Genomic DNA, 17,500 nt, shown 5'->3' with positions numbered 1-17,500 from the left:
AACAAAGATTCCATTAGTCCAGCAGGACTTTTTAATATATTTCGTTTTAAATTCTTTCTTTATCAGTAAAATGTCTTCAAAGTGTGATTATTAAATTGACAGCAAAAAGAAATACATATTAACCTGACTTGCAGGAGCACAAGTTTGAGATGAAAATAACAAAAACTGCTCAGATTGGGCTCCAGAGTGGCACAAAAGAAAGGCGTTGAGCTGTTCAGGGTCAGGAGACCAGATGCTCTCTCCATGCCATGTGGTAACCCATGCTCTCCATGCCATGGAGGAAAGACGGGTCCCTCTGTGGACGTTACACTGCCCTGTGCTGCTGCAGGAGCAGCAGTTTGAAAAGATTCTGTCTGGCTTCATGTGACTCAGTGGAAGCACATGTTAGTCTTCACCCTCCCCAGTGGTAGATGTTATGTGGTGAGTCGAGCTGGCTGATGGGTGGAAACTGGTAGGAGAACTCCGACTGAGGAGAACCCATCCATGTTACTGATACTAAAGGCCACCGATTTAGATTAACACAAAAATAAAGATTCTTTCTTACAGAGTGTTTTGTTCTCCATCCTTTCTGACAAATATTAAACAATTCAAACACATGTTTAGAACAAGTCCAGTACGACTCCAGACTGTACTGTATTGTGACCGAGGCTAAACATGATCGTTTTTGTATTCCGATTGATGAGTAAAATAATGTAAATGTATGTGGATTTGAGTCACAAGAGGAAATGTATTCATGTAAGATAAGATGTAAGGTTCCTTTATTCATCCCACAGTGAGGAAAAGCTTTTTCAACTAAATGTATTATTAATAGTAGCAGTAGTAAAACTAATCAGGATCAGTAACTAGACCTGTGTGTGTGTGTGTGTGTGTGTGTGTGTGTGTGTGTGTGTGTGTGTGTGTGTGTGTGTGTGTGTGTGTGTGTGTGTGTGTGTGAGAAACGTAAGTGTAAGAGTAAGCGTAACAGCTTGTGGTGTCTCTGAGTGCTGCCAGGTTGGCAGGCTTCTCCTGTGTAATTGACTGAACACATCTTGTGTTCCTCACTCTTTCATTCCACACTTTCACACCTTCTCTCCCTCTTTCTCTCTTCCTTTCATTCTCTCTCTCTCAGTGTCTCTGTGTGCTGCTCTCCATCTGTCTGTCTCTCTGTCTGTCTGTCTTTGTCTCTGTCTGGGAGTAAGGCCAGGAGAAGGACATAACATATACAGTGAGAGGAGAGTCACAGAAAAACAGGAACAAATTCAAGTGTGAAATTATGTACAACACAACAAGGACAGATAGAGAGAGTGAGTGAGAGAGAGAGAGAGAGAGAGAGAGAGTGAGTGAGTGAGTGAGAGAGAGAGAGAGAGAGAGAGTGAGTGAGAGAGAGAGAGAGAGAGAGAGAGAGAGAGAGAGAGAGAGAGAGAGAGAGAGAGAGAGAGAGAGAGAGAGAGGGAGGAAAAGGAAATATATATGTAAGCCTCAGGGTTTATATCCATAACCAGAGAGAAAGATACAGACCTCAGATGCACTGTACTGCTATAAACATTTATATTTACAGCATGTGACAGACCCCTTATCCAGAGCGACGTACATAAGAGCTTAAATCTCTAACACTGAATACATTAATGCTGCTCACTAGGTTACATACTTAAGATACCATGAGTTTAAAACTTTTGTTCAAAGTTACAATGAAAAAGTGTCAAAGGTTGTTTTTTTTTTTTTAAATTCAAAAGATAAGGAAAGAAGTGCTAGTTGAAGTGTTTCCTGAATAAGTAGGTCTTCAACCGCCGCTTGAAAATAGCCAGTGACTCAGCTGTCTGGACCTCTAGGGGAAGTTCATTCCACCACCTTGGTGCCAGAACAGAGAAGAGTCTTGTAGTAAACTTGCCTCTTACCCTGAGAGATGGTGGGACCGGTGGGGCAGTGCTGTGGATCGGAGGTTGCGGGGTGCAGTGTGAGGAGTGATGAGGGCTTTGGGGTAAGAGGGAGATGGTCTGTTTTTGGCTTTGTAGGCCAGCATCAGTGTTTTGAATCTGATGTGTTCAGCTACCAGAAGCCAGATCGGTGGTGTGGAGAACTTTGGTAGGTTGAAAACAAGCCGGGCAGCTGCATTTTGGATCATTTGCAGAGGACGGATTGCGTTCATAGGTAGACCTGCCAGCAGTGTGTTACAGTAATCCAGTCTAGGAATGACAAGAGACTGAACAAGTACCTGGGCAGTCTGTGTGGACAAAAATGGCCGAATCCTTCTAATGTTGTAGAGAAGAAACTGACATGAGCGAGTCACATTAGCAACATGAGAGGAAAAGGACAGTTGATTGTCCATGGTTACCCCAAGGTTGTGAGCTGTGGCTGAAGGGGAGATCAGATCGTCAGTTCAGTTTTGCTAGGATTGAGCTTTAACTGATGAGCAGTCATCCATGATGAAATTTCTGCCAGACATGCTGAGATCCGGTCAGAAGCTGTGGCATCTGAGGGTGGGACAGAGAAGATAAGTTGTGTATCATCAGCATAGCAGTGGTAAGAGAACCCATGTGAGGAAATAACAGAGTGAGTATACAGGGAGAAAAGAAGAGGACCAAGTACTGAGCCCTGTGGGACGCCAGTGGAGAGTCTGCGTGGAGCAGATGTCACTCCCCTCCATGTTACTTGATATGAGCGTCCTTCCAGGTAGGAGGCAAACCATTCCCAAGCTGATCCACAAATCCCAAGACTCCTGAGGGTGGATAAGAGAGTCTTGTGGTTGACCGTATCAAACGCTGCTGAAAGGTCAAGGAGGATAAGGACGGATGATAGTTTGGCTGATCTAGCAGTATGTAGCTTCTCAGAGACATCCAAAAGGGCTGTTTCTGTAGAGTGAGCTGCTTTAAAGCCAGACTGTTTGGGATCTTGGAGGTTGTTCTGTGAGAGATAGACAGACAGGTGATTATAGACAATGCGTTCAAGAATTTTTGAAAGAAATGAGAGAAGTGATACCGGTCTGTAGTTACTGATGTCTGATGGATCCAGAGCAGGTTTCTTTAGGATGGGAATAACCCTTGCTCTCTTGAAAGTAGTTGGTACCTGACCAGATGCTATGGATCTATTGACGATAGTGGAAATGAAGGGCAGAAGGTCTTGTGAGATGGTCTGGAGCATAGTGGTAGGGAGTGGATCCAGTGGGCAGGTGGTAGGATTGCAGGACTGGATGAGTTGTAAAATCTCTTCTGCTGCCACAGTTGAGAAATGTGACAACGAAGGTATAGGGGAATCCATACTCTGAGATGTAAGTGCAGTCGGGGCTGAAGTGAAGGTCAATTAACACCTTAAGGGAGACTGAAACTACTCCTGATTAATCAGCTGAGAACACACTATATAGAAATTAATCCATTTATTTTATTTTTAATTCAGATGTCAGGTGTTTATATCATCTGGTCACACAGCACTGTACAGTGGTGTAATGCAGAGAGACAGACAGACAGACAGACAGACAGACAGACGGGCAGGCAGACTGATGGACAGGCAGGAAAAGGAACAAAAACAGACAGACAAAAGCAGAAAGAAAGAGAAATCGAGATAAACAGATAGAAGAGAGACAAAAAGACACAGGGATGTAGAGACAGAAGGTGGGAAAGATAGAGGGATAAAGAAAGACAAAGAGAGTGAGAGAAATGTGGAGAGGAAATGAAAAGTTCTAGCTTGCAGCAGAGTTTAAAATTGTCTTCAGCTGAAACCGGACAGAAGGAAGAATTAGGCCACATATATAGGTCTCTCTCTCTCTCTCTCTCTCTCTCTCTCTCTCTCTCTCTCTCTCTGTCTCTCTCTCTCTACGTGGTGTGTGTGGAGGTGTACAAACAGACAGGTAACGCATGATGATTCTCACCTGACTGTGATTACTGTCAGTTTACTGATATGTAAGTTGTTACAGTAAAGTCACGGGTGAGAGACAGACAAAGTGGGCGGAGCTTGTGCTATAACACGCCCCCACATAGAACTTATAGTGTAGCATTTAGTGAAGTTTTTTTTTTTTCAGTAAAAAAGAACAATGCAACTTCGAGGAAAGTCACAACGCAGACACACACTGAGCTCAACACACACTGTCCTGGTGCATCTACATATCACTAGGGGAACTGAGGAGTGTGTGAGGGCGTGGCAAACAATTACACAACCAACTACAGACTCACAACTATACATCTGAACAATTACACAACCAACTACAGACTCACAACTACAGACACTAACACTGCATCTACTCAGTTACAGACATACTACAGTCCACTGCTTCAGACCTTCTGAAGTTCATCCTATCAGCAGATCCTCCAGGTAGCAGTCAGTCATTCTAGGATACTTCAGCTAATTAATAATCAAAACAAGGGCATGTGTGTGTGTGTGTGTGTGTGTGTGTGTGTGTGTGTGTGTGTGTGTGTGTGTGTGTGTGTGTGTGTGTGTTGATTCACCTCACACTTCACCACTGATTCACCTCCCACCTCCCACTGAGTACAAACACACACACACACACACACACAGTCACATACACACACATACAACACACCACTCTCTAAATCCTCTTAAAACATCCCCACACATCTGTAGAGCAACACAACTACAGCTGAGCTACAAACACTTACCATAACTACACACACCATAACTACTATGGAGTATATACAGACCCACAGTACTACACTATAACAGGTACACACAAAATCTACACAAACTCTACACACAACATCTACACACAAACTCTACACACAGTCTACACACAACATCTACACACAAACTCTACACACAACATCTACACACAAACTCTACACACAACATCTACACACAGTCTACACACAAACTCTACACACAACATCTACAAACCAACATCTACACATAACATCTACACACAACATCTACACACAACATCTACAAACCAACATCTACACACAACATCTACACAGAACATCTACACATAACATCTACAAACCAACATCTACACACAACATCTACACACAACATCTACAAACCAACATCTACACACAACATCTACACACAACATCTACACACAACATCTACACATAACATCTACAAACCAACATCTACACATAACATCTACACACAAACTCTACACACAAACTCTACACACAAACTCTACACACAAACTCTACACAGAACATCTACCCACAACACATACACACCCACAGGACTATGTGGCAACAAATACATATTCACGAGAACAGAACAACAAAACAAACACACCCACAACTACAGAACCACAAAACAAACGAACAGACACACAACTACAGTCACAACTAGACAAACTCCAGAGGGCTGATTGTTAATTGATTGTGAAGTTTATCAGTAATAGGATGTGTTTTTGTGTGGAGCCACCAGGGCAGCATTCAGCAGCACAAACAGACTGAGTCAGAGTCTCTCTGTCACACACACACACACACACACACACACACACACACACACACACACACACACACACACACACACACACACACACACACAAACCACCCACAGTCTGCTCCTAATCATCTGCTCTCTCTCTCTCTCTCTCTCTCTCTCTCTCTCTCTCTCTCTCTCTCTCTCTCTCTCTCTCCCTGTGCCTTCAACACTCTCGTGTTTTTCAGCACAGGTATACACTCTTTCACTCCCTCCATTCATCCATTTTTCTCTCGTTCATGATCTCCAAATGCAGCATCCTTTTGCTTATCTCTACATTTCTCTCCCGATATGAAAGTCTGCTGATTCTCTCTCTCTCTCTCTCTCTCTCTCTCTCTCTCTCTCTCTCTCTCTCTCTCTTTAATCCAATGATGGATTATTACTTTTTATGTGAATAAAATGCTTCTCTCTTCCCCTCAGTAAATTCCAGACTTTGGAGGATTATTGAGAACGTAGATAGATAGATAGATAGATAGATAGATAGATAGATAGATAGATAGATAGATAGATAGATAGATAGATAGATAGATAGATAGATAGATAGATAGATAGATAGATAGATAGATAGAGAACAACTGTTGAAGGTGTTGTGTATTCTGTGTGGTTACAGACACGCACACAGACAGCAAATCTTCCCAAACAGCGGATTTGACTTTGCTTTAGGAAATGCATTGAGCGGAGAGCGAGTGTGTGTGTGTGTGTGTGTGTGTGTGTGTGTGTGTGTGTGTGTGTGTGTGTGTGTGTGTGTGTGTGTGTGTGTACTGTACATGGTGTAACATTAGCGATAACGTCTGTGTGGGTGTGTTTATGACTCACACCATTTCCGTTACGGACTCCAGCATACACACCTGTGCCCCAGTGTGTAGGTGTGTGCAGGCTCAACTTTACAGGACTGTACAGGAGACTGTTAGTGTGTGTGTGTGTGTGTGTGTGTGTGTGTGTGTGTGTGTGTGTGTGTGTGTGTGTGTGTGTGTGTGTGTGTGTGTGTGTGTGTGCGCGAGAGAACTGTACAGGAGACTGTTAGTGTGTCAGTGTGGAAAGTGAATATTCCTGTGACAAAGTTATAAAGGTGTTATAACACTTTAACAGTTTTTAATGTCAGAGTTTATAAAGTGATGTGAAAGATAAGGTTTAAGCTGAATAAAAAACATTTCTCTTCATCAGTCATGTGGACGTTACTCAGATACTGTAGCTCTTTATATGTTTATGAGTCTAGGCTCTCTCTCTCACACACACACACACACACACACACACACACACACACACACACACACACACACACACACACACACACACACAGTCTCTGTCCTGTTTGCTCTTGAGTCCTCATTACTAAGCTGGTCTTGTCCGAGCCATAATTACGAAGCCGTGATGTGACGCAGTGGGACGGTGAATAACCGGCGTGTCTCACTACACACACTTCACAATGAGGATACGGGGTAAACAATCATGTCGGTGTAGGTTAGGGTTGTAAATATGGGGCTGTAAGAAGGAGTTTTTGTCATTTTATGTAATGCATCTGAGGAATAAAAGCAGAACAGCTCGAGTGTGATGCTTCATCGACGTGCATCAGATACAGTGTGTGTGGAGTGAAAGCTGGTGGTGATCATCTGATAGGGAGACAGTGACATAGGAAATTATGATCAGGAGGAGGAGGATGATGATGATGATGATGATGATGATTATGGTGATGATGGTGGTGGGGGTGGTGGTTGGTGATCATCTGATAGGGAGAAGGTGACATAGGAAATTATGATAAGGAGGAGGAGGTTGATGATGATGATGATGATGATGATGATGATGATGATGATGATGATGATGATGATGATGATGAGGGGGAGGATAATGATGATGTTGATTATGGTGATGATGGTGGTGGGGGTGGTGGTTGGTGATCATCTGATAGGGAGACAGTGACAAAGGAAATTATGATAAGGAGGAGGTTGATGATGATGATGATGATGACCAAAGGGTTAGTGAGTATAAACCAAAATCAGTAAATAGACAGTCCATGTCCATCACACTATCCCACCGGACATGGTATCTAAAGGTTTTGGTGTCCCCAGTGAGGACCACAGGCACCACGCTGCCATCCCACTACACCTGTCACTATGCACTGTATGAGTGACAGCTACAGCGAACAGAAGAAAGCTTTCAGTTTTAGAACTTTAGAATTAAATTAACCAAAGATGACGACTTCTGTTTGTTTAGAGGATTAGAACTGACCACATCATGTGATAAGGTCCAGCAGATCAGACTGTGAGATGAACCTTAGTGTAAGGCTATGGTATGGCTTAGGTGTAGCTCATCTCCCACAGCAAGCAGGATACAGAGCAGCAGTGAACCCTGAAGATCTACATGCCCCAAAACATCTCAGAGTGTCTTTAGTGTTTAGTTATATAGACTGGTTCTGTTGCTCATCCCAGGTCTCACAATCTGCTCTAACTAAACATCTCATACACACTACACTCTTACTCCCCCCCCTACCCCCCCCCCCACACACACACCTCTACACTGTAATGATCCACACTCTGTGGTGTCACCTAGATGAGTCTGGTTCCTCTCCGAGTTTCTTACTCAAGTTACCTCTGGGAGTTGTCACTCTGACTTGATCATTGGGGATCTGAACCTACAGCCGTACTTGGTGATGATGTTTATGTTAAAACTGCATGTGTCTGTAACTGTGACTGTAACAAACAGAACAGGTCCATGTTTGTGCTTTAAAGCCTTCCATCAGCATCAGGAACATCAGCCACAGACAAAACACTGCAACCATGAGGAAGAATCATCTTCATCTGCAAGTGGTGTGTTACACTCGGTGCCGTGTGAGGGTGTGTTTATGACTCATACCATTTCCACTAAGGATTCCAGCAGACACACTTTATTTAAAACACACACACACACACACACATACACAGATTTCAGACCCCTGAGGGTAACACATTTTCTCATCATGCAGTTCTGCAGTTTCTCTGTTAGACATACTGGGATGAACTCAGTTTGTGTGTGTGTGTGTGTGTGTGTGTGTGTGTGTGTGTGTGTGTGTGTGTGTGTGTGTGTGTGTGTGTATGTATATGTGTGTGTGTGTGTGTGTGTGTGTGTGTGTGTGTGTGTGTGTTTGTGTGTGTGTGTGTGTGTGTGTGTGTGTGTGTGTGTGTGTGTGTGTGTGTGTGTGTGTGTTACCTTAGCTGCCATGATCATGGAGGATCCTCCCTTCACACCGAGGACAGGTGTGTGTGTGTGTGTGTGTGTGTGTGTGTGTGTGTGTGTGTGTGTGTGTGTGTGTGTATATGTGTGTGTGTGTGTGTGTGTGTGTGTGTGTATGTATATGTGTGTGTGTGTGTGTGTGTGTGTGTGTGTGTGTGTGTGTGTGTGTGTGTGTGTGTGTGTGTGTGTATGTATGTGTGTGTGTGTGTGTGTGTGTGTTACCTTAGCTGCCATGATCATGGAGGATCCTCCCTTCACACCGAGGACAGGTGTACGTGTTTGAGCAGAGATGAAGTCGAGGATTTGGGCGATGGCCTCCTGGTCCGTGTCGTCACCGAACACGACTCCCTGAAGCCAGTGCTGAGTCATGAGGTCACACACGCTCTTGATAATGCTGCTCGGGTCTGTTTCGTTCATCCGCACCACTTCCACGTTCCCCACCCCTTCGTTCATGAACCCATCGTTCCCTTGATCTCTCCACTCCTCTTTGTTATCCCTTGTTCCATACAGAGTCACATCGCTCGAGTTTCCCACCAGGACCACAGCGATGGTGAGGCCCTGCAGCAGCTTCGACCCCACCCACTGCTTGGACCACGGCCGCTGCTGGAGACCCGGGTCAGGCCACACCCCTGGAATGTAATTGGTCACACCCCCAGACCCTCGGTCCCGCCTTGATTGACAGCCAGGAGATGAAACCAGCAGAAGGAGAAGAAGGAGTAGGGAAGTATGACGTGAAAACAAAAAAGGGCGGGGCAAACTGGATGAAGGTGGGGTTCGTGACATGTGACACGCCCGCTGCCCCAGAGTGGGCGGAGACAAACAGCAACGACCATAAAATAGCATGATGGAGGAGGAATGAGAGACCTATAGAGAGATAAAAGGGAGAGGTTTTAGTCAAAAGCGCAGCACATAGAAAGACGTGAGATAATAGCAGCTGTTACTGATAATTTAAATTCTCCCTAATGGATAGAGTATCACTCCGTGTCAGGAAAGAGGGAGAAAAATGGAAAGAGGGAGAGTTAGAAGAAAAAGATGGATAGCTCTTAGTGGAGAAAAGACAATGAAGGAGGCAGGAGTGGAGTGGTGTTATAAATGACTCAAGGATACAAGAGAATCCCTCACTCAATCTTTTTCTCTTCTCATCGACAGAGTGTGAGAGAGAGGGGGGGAGAGAGAGAGAGAGAGAGAGAGAGAGAGAGAGAGAGAGAGAGAGAGAGAGAGAGAGAGAGAGAGAGAGAGAGGAAAATAGAAATAGATAGAAAGATGTAAAGAGAGAGAAACAGAAACACAAACATAAAGATATGGAAGATGTAAAGAGAGAGAGAGAGAGAGAGAGAGAGAGAGAGAGAGAGAGAGGAATATAAAGAGAGAGACAAACAGTGGTAAAGAGAAAAACCTCTTTCAATCACTACTTTTCTAGCAGCACTCAGTTTCCATGGCAACAGTTACAATGGGCCATTCCACACACACACACACACACACACACACACACACACACACACACACACACACACACACACACACACACACACACATCATGGCAGAGGTGGGCTGCTTATATATCAATTCATTAAACATACGTGAAAGAAACCTTGTCACCTCACACACACACACACACACACACACACACACACACACACACACACACACACACACACACATCATGGCAGAGGTGGCTGCTTATATATCAATTCATTAAACATACGTGAAAGAAACCTTGTCACCTCACACACACACACACACACACACACACACACACACACACACACACACACACACACACACACACACACAGTGTATCTAGTCTACTGGGAGAAATAAATGAAGGCCAGAGAGAGAGAGAGAGTGTGTTATCTGCCCTATCAGTCTGATGCTCTTTAGTATCTGTAGCTCCGTGTGTAAAGATAACGGATATGAAACAGACATTTGTTCAGACTCGCAGCTCAAAGCTCAATCCATTATTTTTTAGTATCAGGTTTTGTGAGACATTAAAACAGAAGGTCAGTGGGATTAAAATCTCTTTACATACTTACCCCAGTCTGCACACCACCTTCTCCTGAACACCATGAAAGTGTGAGAAGAACAGAGCAGGAAAGAAAAGAGCACATTCTAAACGTTCCGTCTTCAACCTGCCTAAGTTCTCCACACCACCGATCTGGCTTTTGGTAGCTGAACACATCAGATTCAAAACACTGATGCTGGCCTACAAAGCCAAAAACAGACCATCTCCCTCTTACCCCAAAGCCCTCATCACTCCTCACACTGCACCCCGCAACCTCCGATCCACAGCACTGCCCCACTGGTCCAACTATCTCTCAGGGTAAGAGGCAAGTATACTACAAGACTCTTCTCTGTTCTGGCACCAAGGTGGTGGGATGAACTTCCCCTAGAGGTCCGGACAGCTGAGTCACTGGCTATTTTCAAGCGGCGGTTGAAGACCTACTTATTCAGGAAACACTTCAACTAGCACTTCTTTCCTTATCTTTTGCATAAAAAAAAAATTATAATAAAAAAACCTTTGACACTTTTTCATTGTAACTTTGAACAAAAGTTTTAAACTCATGGTATCTTAAGTATGTAACCTAGTGAGCAGCATTAATGTATTCAGTGTTAGAGATTTAAGCTCTTATGTACGTCGCTCTGGATAAGGGGTCTGTCACATGATGTAAATGTAAATTTAGCACCAAAAATTCATAATATACGTAATCGCATTGTTACCCCTTATACTTCTGCTACCTCCACCTTAAATATGTCTGCATTCTCTTTGCATCTTACTAACTTTGCTGTTCATGACTCTCAGTCACTATGTAAAATGCTTTCAAAACTGAAAGCCAACTTCAGGAGTTGATCCGATATCCGATACCATCTTTATAAAAAAAAAACGTCTTTATAGATCTTGTTTTGATTCCCTCTTTCCTGTTGTTTTGAGAATTATCCATAACTCACTGTGCACCGGTCTTGTGACAGGAGCACTTAAAAATTGCTGCTGTCATCCCTGTACCAAAAACTAACAACATGAACTTTGATAATCCGAGTAATTTTTGTCCCGACTGTAATCTTCCATTCCTCGCCAAAATTTTAGAACAAACAATGGCTTCTCAACTGCTTTCTCATCTTTCCACTAATGATCTTTTTGAGCCACTTCAGTCCGGATTAGAAACTGCATTAGTTAAGATCACTAATGACTTGTTAATGGCTTCTGATTCCGGCCGTCTATCTATTCTGATTCTTCTTGATCTTAGTGCCGCTTTTGTCACTATAGATCGCTCAGTTTTAGTCACCCGCATTGAGACTCTGGAGTTTCTGATTCTGCATTAAAGTGGTTTAAGTCCCACCGTTCTGATCGTAAGCAGTTTGTTGTGACGGGTGACTGCAAGTCTAAGGTCGGTGTGGTGCAATCTGGTGTTCCTCAAGGATCGGTTTTGAGCCCATTATTTTTTTAGTATTTACATTTTTCCATTTGTCCAGCTTTTAAGATCACTCGGCCTAAACTATCACTTTTATGCCGACGACACTCAGATCTGTATACATTCTAAACCTGATGTCAATATGCCTGTGTCTTTTCTCTCTCAAGGTTTTACTGAGATTACGAAATGGTTGTCTGAAAATGATCTTTGTCTGAACAGTGACTAGACTGAAGTGATGCTTATTGGTTCACCTCATCGGTATGGGTGGCTCTGCTTTACAATTCCTAACTAAACTAAAGAATCTGGGGATGATATTTGACGCCAATTTAACATTTGACCCTCATGTCCGTAACAATGTCAAAGCTCCATTTTTTCATCTCAGAAACATTGCCAAATTACGTCCCATGTTGACTTTCTCTGTGTCTGAAAAGTTAATCAACACTTTTGTCTCTTCGTGTCTTGATTACTGTAATGTTTTGATGGCTGGGAGTTCCTAAAGCTACCCTAAGTAAATTACAGTGCAGGGAGCACATCACACATATTCTGGAAAAACTGCACTGGCTTCCTGTTAGTTTTTCTATTCATTTTAAAATTCTCATGCTCAATTATAAGGCCTTGAACAATTTGGCCCCTCGTTATTTGTGAGAGCTGTTAACCCCCTGCATACCTACACGTGCTCTACTCTCTTCTGAAGCTGGTCTTCTAACTGTCCAACCAACACGACTAAAAACTATGTGATCAGGCTTTTTCTTCTTTGGCTCCCAAATTGTGGAATTTCCTGCAATATGGGTGAATTGTAATATGGTGATATGATTTTAATGACAAGTTACTGTCTAATAAACACCAGGTCTTTCACTGTCGAGCTACTAGTAACAGTACATCCCTCTAAATGGGAGTTAAAGTGTGAGAGTTTCTGTGCACTGGTTTTTGGACCTATGAGTAGTATTTCTGTCTTATCGGAGTTTAACAATAGAAAGTTGCAGCTCATCCAGTCTTTTATCTCTCTAAGACATTGAGTTAATTTGGACACTGTGGCTATTTCATCTGGTTTTGATGAGATATATAACTGTGTGTCATCAGCATAACAATGGAAACTAATCCCATGTCTTCTAATAATGTTCCCTAATGGAAGCATGTATATAGAGAAAAGCAGAGGCCCGAGAACTGATCCTTGAGGGACCCCATAATTAACTGGTAATAAACTGGAGGATTCACCATTTAATTCTACAAAATGGTATCGGTCAGACAGGTAGGATCTAAACCAGCTTAAAGCCTGACCATGAATACCTGTGTAAGATTGTAAGCAATCTAGAAGAATGTTGTGGTCTATAGTGTCGAATGCAGCACTAAGGTCAAGTAGAACTAATAGTGACATACAGTCTTGGTCCGAAGCTAAGAACAAGTCGTTTGTAACTTTAACAAGTGCAGTTTCTGTGCTATGATGGGGCCTGAAACCTGACTGGAACTCTTCAGAGATATTGTTCTCCTGTAAGAAGGAGCTCAGTTGAACAGACACAACCTTTTCTAGTATTTTAGACATAAACGTTAGGTGTGAGATAGGTCTGTAATTTGATGGTACATTTGGATCTAAATTAGGTTTATTAATGAGGGGCTTAATAACTGCCAACTTGAAGGATTTAGGGACGTAACCTAAAGATAACGAGGATGTTAATAATATTAAGAAGAGGCTCAGCAGCTTTATGTAACACTTCTTTCAGTAATTTAATTTTCAGTGTGTACCACGTGTGTACCTCTTGTGTACCTCGTGTAGTCTGACTTTGTGCTGGAGAATGATGTGACTCTCTCTGGTCACTCAATAATGTTCTCATTAATTCAGGATTTTGGAAAATGAAATTTGAAACAACTGACCGATGAAATTCTCTCTTTCCAACTCACGCACACACACACACACACACACACACACACACACACACACACACACACACACACACACCATTCTCTCTTCTCTCTCTTCTATTCATTACTTCTTCCTTTTTATGATTCTTTCTTTCTTTCGTTCTTTCTCTTTTACCCCGTTATATTTTTCAGCACTCTGTATTTGAGCAAATGGATATTTATTTATTTATTTATTTATATATTTATTTATTTATTATTCAGATGTATTGAAAGGCAACATTTTACAAAAATTCTCCGTGACTCGAGTGCAGTGTTTAAAGAGTTTGATTCCTCTAAATAAATTTCCATCTTACTAACTCTCTCCTTTCCTGCAGTGCTCAGGATATATGCATCTCCATGGTTTCTATAGCAACCACCATGGCACTGCATGAACACACTGCCTCAGCCTCTCACACACACACACACACACACACACACACACACACACACACACACACACACACACACACACACAGTTTGACCATGCAGCCGTGTGGAGGCAGGAAGGACAATTTGCTGTACTAAGGCGGCCAATCACGTGGCATAAATTAGCATATTCAAAAGCTTACCTGTTTATTTGTGTATAGAGGGAAATAATGCAGTCGATTTTTTTCATCCTAGTATTTCTGTCCCTGTCCCTATATAATGGCAATAATCTTTCTCTCTGTCTGTATCTCACTTACACCTCACACACACACACACACACACACACACACACACACACACACACACACACACAATGCAAACAATATCAGTACACAAAGGACTGCACCAATGAGCCAATATCAGGTGTTAATACTTATGGGACGTGGGGACAGAGGGAGACATTAGACACTAGATGATGCCTATTTTCTCACACAGTTCTGTGTGTTCTGTATATTTAAGAGATTCATTTGCATATACTATGAAAATGCAAATGAGATTTAATACCTACATTTATACACATCCCTAAAACAGCACATATAGTTTCATAATCAGGTTTACAATCCTCTGTCCTGCGGTTACACTACAGTTAGATTTTCTGTCCACCCACCCTGTCCACACACACACACACACACACACACACACACACACACACACACACCTGTGTAAAATGGTAATGACTTTCCTGACAGCGTTAAGAGATTAAAACTCTCTAATCTGCTACAGCTGCTTATTTTTGGAATGAGTGACTGGCTGAATTAGTAGAGTGTTTGTGTGTGTGTGTGTGTGTGTGTGTGTGTGTGTGTGTGTGTGTGTGTGTGTGTGTGTGTGTGTGTAGGCATGTTCCTTTTGTTTGTTAAGAAACAAATACAGAAAAGAAGGAAAAACAAAGAAAGAATGAATAACTATAAAGACGCTAACAAACACTACAGCTGCAGTCTACTGAACTGAAAGGCTGTAATAAATGTGGATGAAACAGCGAGAGGACGAGTGAGACACACACAGTCCACAATGCCGTAAGACACGCAGCGCCTGCTAAAGGGACAGACGTGTGGACGAGTGAGACACATACAGTCCGCACTGCCGTAAGACATGCAGCACCTGCTAAAGGGACAGACGTGTCTCATACTGCAGGAAATCTTATAATCATATTAATAATCTTCAGAACATGTCCATCAGCGATGCATCAGCTGAGACAGACGTGTCCCTGAGTGTTAATCTGATATAAACACTATCAATCTTACACACACACACTCAATATCCATCATGCTGAAGGGAGAGAGAGAGAGGGAGAGAGAGAGGGAGAGAGAGAGAGAGAGAGAGAGAGAGAGAGAGAGAGAGAGAGAGAGAGATGAAGTGACAGAGAAGGTGTAGCTGAATGATGCATTTTGGGTAATGCAGGGAAGCCAGATATGTAAATGCCAACAATTGTTCTTCTTAAGACAGACATCTGGTATATCTCACTCTCTCTCCCTAAATCTCCCACATATTCACACACACACACACACACACACACACACACACACACACACACACACACACACACACACACACACACACACACACACACACACACACACACACACACACACAGTATTCACTTGTGTTTCAGGTCTTGTGATGCCACCAGTGTTGCTCTACATTACACTGTTGATGGCATCTGCTGTCTGTCTCTTACACACAAACACACACACACACACACACACACACACACACACACACACACACACACACACACACACACACACACACACAATGCTCATACTTACATGTGTGTGTTTTGTGAAAGCAGCTTTAGAGGATCTACAAAATTCACGTAAATGCACATTTGTGTGTGTGTGTGTGTGTGTGTGTGTGTGTGTGTGTGTGTGTGTGTGTGTGTGTAAAATCCATTTCAACTCTGTAACATCTCATAACTCCTCCAGATTGATTCAGTGTTTTAATTAAAATGTGTCTTCAGAGTCTTCAGAGATTTATAGACATCCTAACCCATCAAACAACTGCCTGTATACACACACACACACATACACACACACACACACACACACACACACACACACACACACACAAAACACCAAAAGCTGAACGATACATTAGGGTTAAATTGGGTCATTATTTATTGATCTACATATAATTAGCATATTCTTTTATTTGCATAATGTATGTGTGGTTAATTATTAATGAGCGTTAACCCTGAAAATATAAAGTATTATTATTCTATAGTTTATTTAACACGTTCTATTATTATTAGGCTTCGAGTATCATATGTCCAGCGTCCCAGTCTACACTCATACTGGGCGAAGAGTCTGGAATAATGGAGCGAAGCCTCATACTGGAGCTTTATTAGATGGAAATGCAGGCTGTTAATGCACTTAATTATTCATGACTCTATTAAACATTAACACCTGAGCCGATTTCCGTGCCTATATAATGCATGTTATGTTTTAATTACTGTAATTACAAGAGGACAACCTGGAAAAATTCGACTGAAAACTAATCTGCACATCTCTATCAGCTAACGGTTCGAATGTGACGCCTTCTAACCGAGATCTCAACACCAAATGACTTGAAGATTTAATAACACGTTTTTTTAAAAATCCAGACTTTTCAGTGTTTGTACTTATTAATTATAACACACAATAACACACAAGCTCACAGAATTCATATGTCGTGTGTGACATCTGCCGTCCTGCTAATCCTTAACATCTGAAGTTGTTTGTTGTGAAATAAAGCTTACAATAATCAGCTCGTTGCACCTGTACATCCACTCCCGGGGTCCGCACTATTACAGCTGATTATTTTAGGACATGTCTCTAGCTTTGTTTATCTGGATTCTAAAAATTTTGCCTATTCTTCTTGCCAGACTTTCTCTGTCAGAGTAGGTGGTGTTAGCGAAGAACATCTTTAACGTCTTGACACAGAGCCTCAATCAGACCGCGGTCTGGGATCTGCCTGGGCATTCAGCTTCTTGGTGTTGGACTATTGCACTGTTAGCAGTGTGCTCAGGGCGATTGTCCTGTTGTTCCACCCTCAAGGTTTTCTACTGGGACAGTTCTGCATTAGACTTGGTCCATCTTGCCCCAAATCCTGACCAGTTTTCCACTCTACCCTTAAAGCCCCCCCCAACTCAATATTATGGGCCGTTTTGCAAAGGTTCCTAAAATGTAGTCGCAGTT

General features: G+C 42.5%; 1 protein-coding gene across 8 annotated transcripts in view; it reads right to left on the bottom strand.

The window, feature by feature from the left end:
- The window catches only part of LOC113640112 (glutamate receptor ionotropic, NMDA 2B), a 59,538-nt gene that overhangs the window by 27,325 nt on the left and 14,713 nt on the right, over nt 1-17,500 (bottom strand). For 7 of the 8 annotated variants that reach the window (XM_047816812.1, XM_047816810.1, XM_047816808.1 and 4 more), the window contains one exon: nt 8,821-9,462. In XM_047816812.1, coding sequence (XP_047672768.1) covers nt 8,821-9,462 — 642 coding nt within the window. Of the gene's footprint in view, nt 1-8,574; nt 8,619-8,820; nt 9,463-17,500 lie in introns of those variants that run through there. The other variant, XM_047816814.1, reaches the window with a different exon arrangement.

This window comes from Tachysurus fulvidraco, chromosome 7 (assembly GCF_022655615.1).
Source record: "Tachysurus fulvidraco isolate hzauxx_2018 chromosome 7, HZAU_PFXX_2.0, whole genome shotgun sequence".
Taxonomy (NCBI): domain Eukaryota; kingdom Metazoa; phylum Chordata; class Actinopteri; order Siluriformes; family Bagridae; genus Tachysurus; species Tachysurus fulvidraco.
The sequence above is the reverse complement of the archived record's forward strand: the minus strand, read 5'-3'. Positions and strand labels throughout refer to the sequence as shown.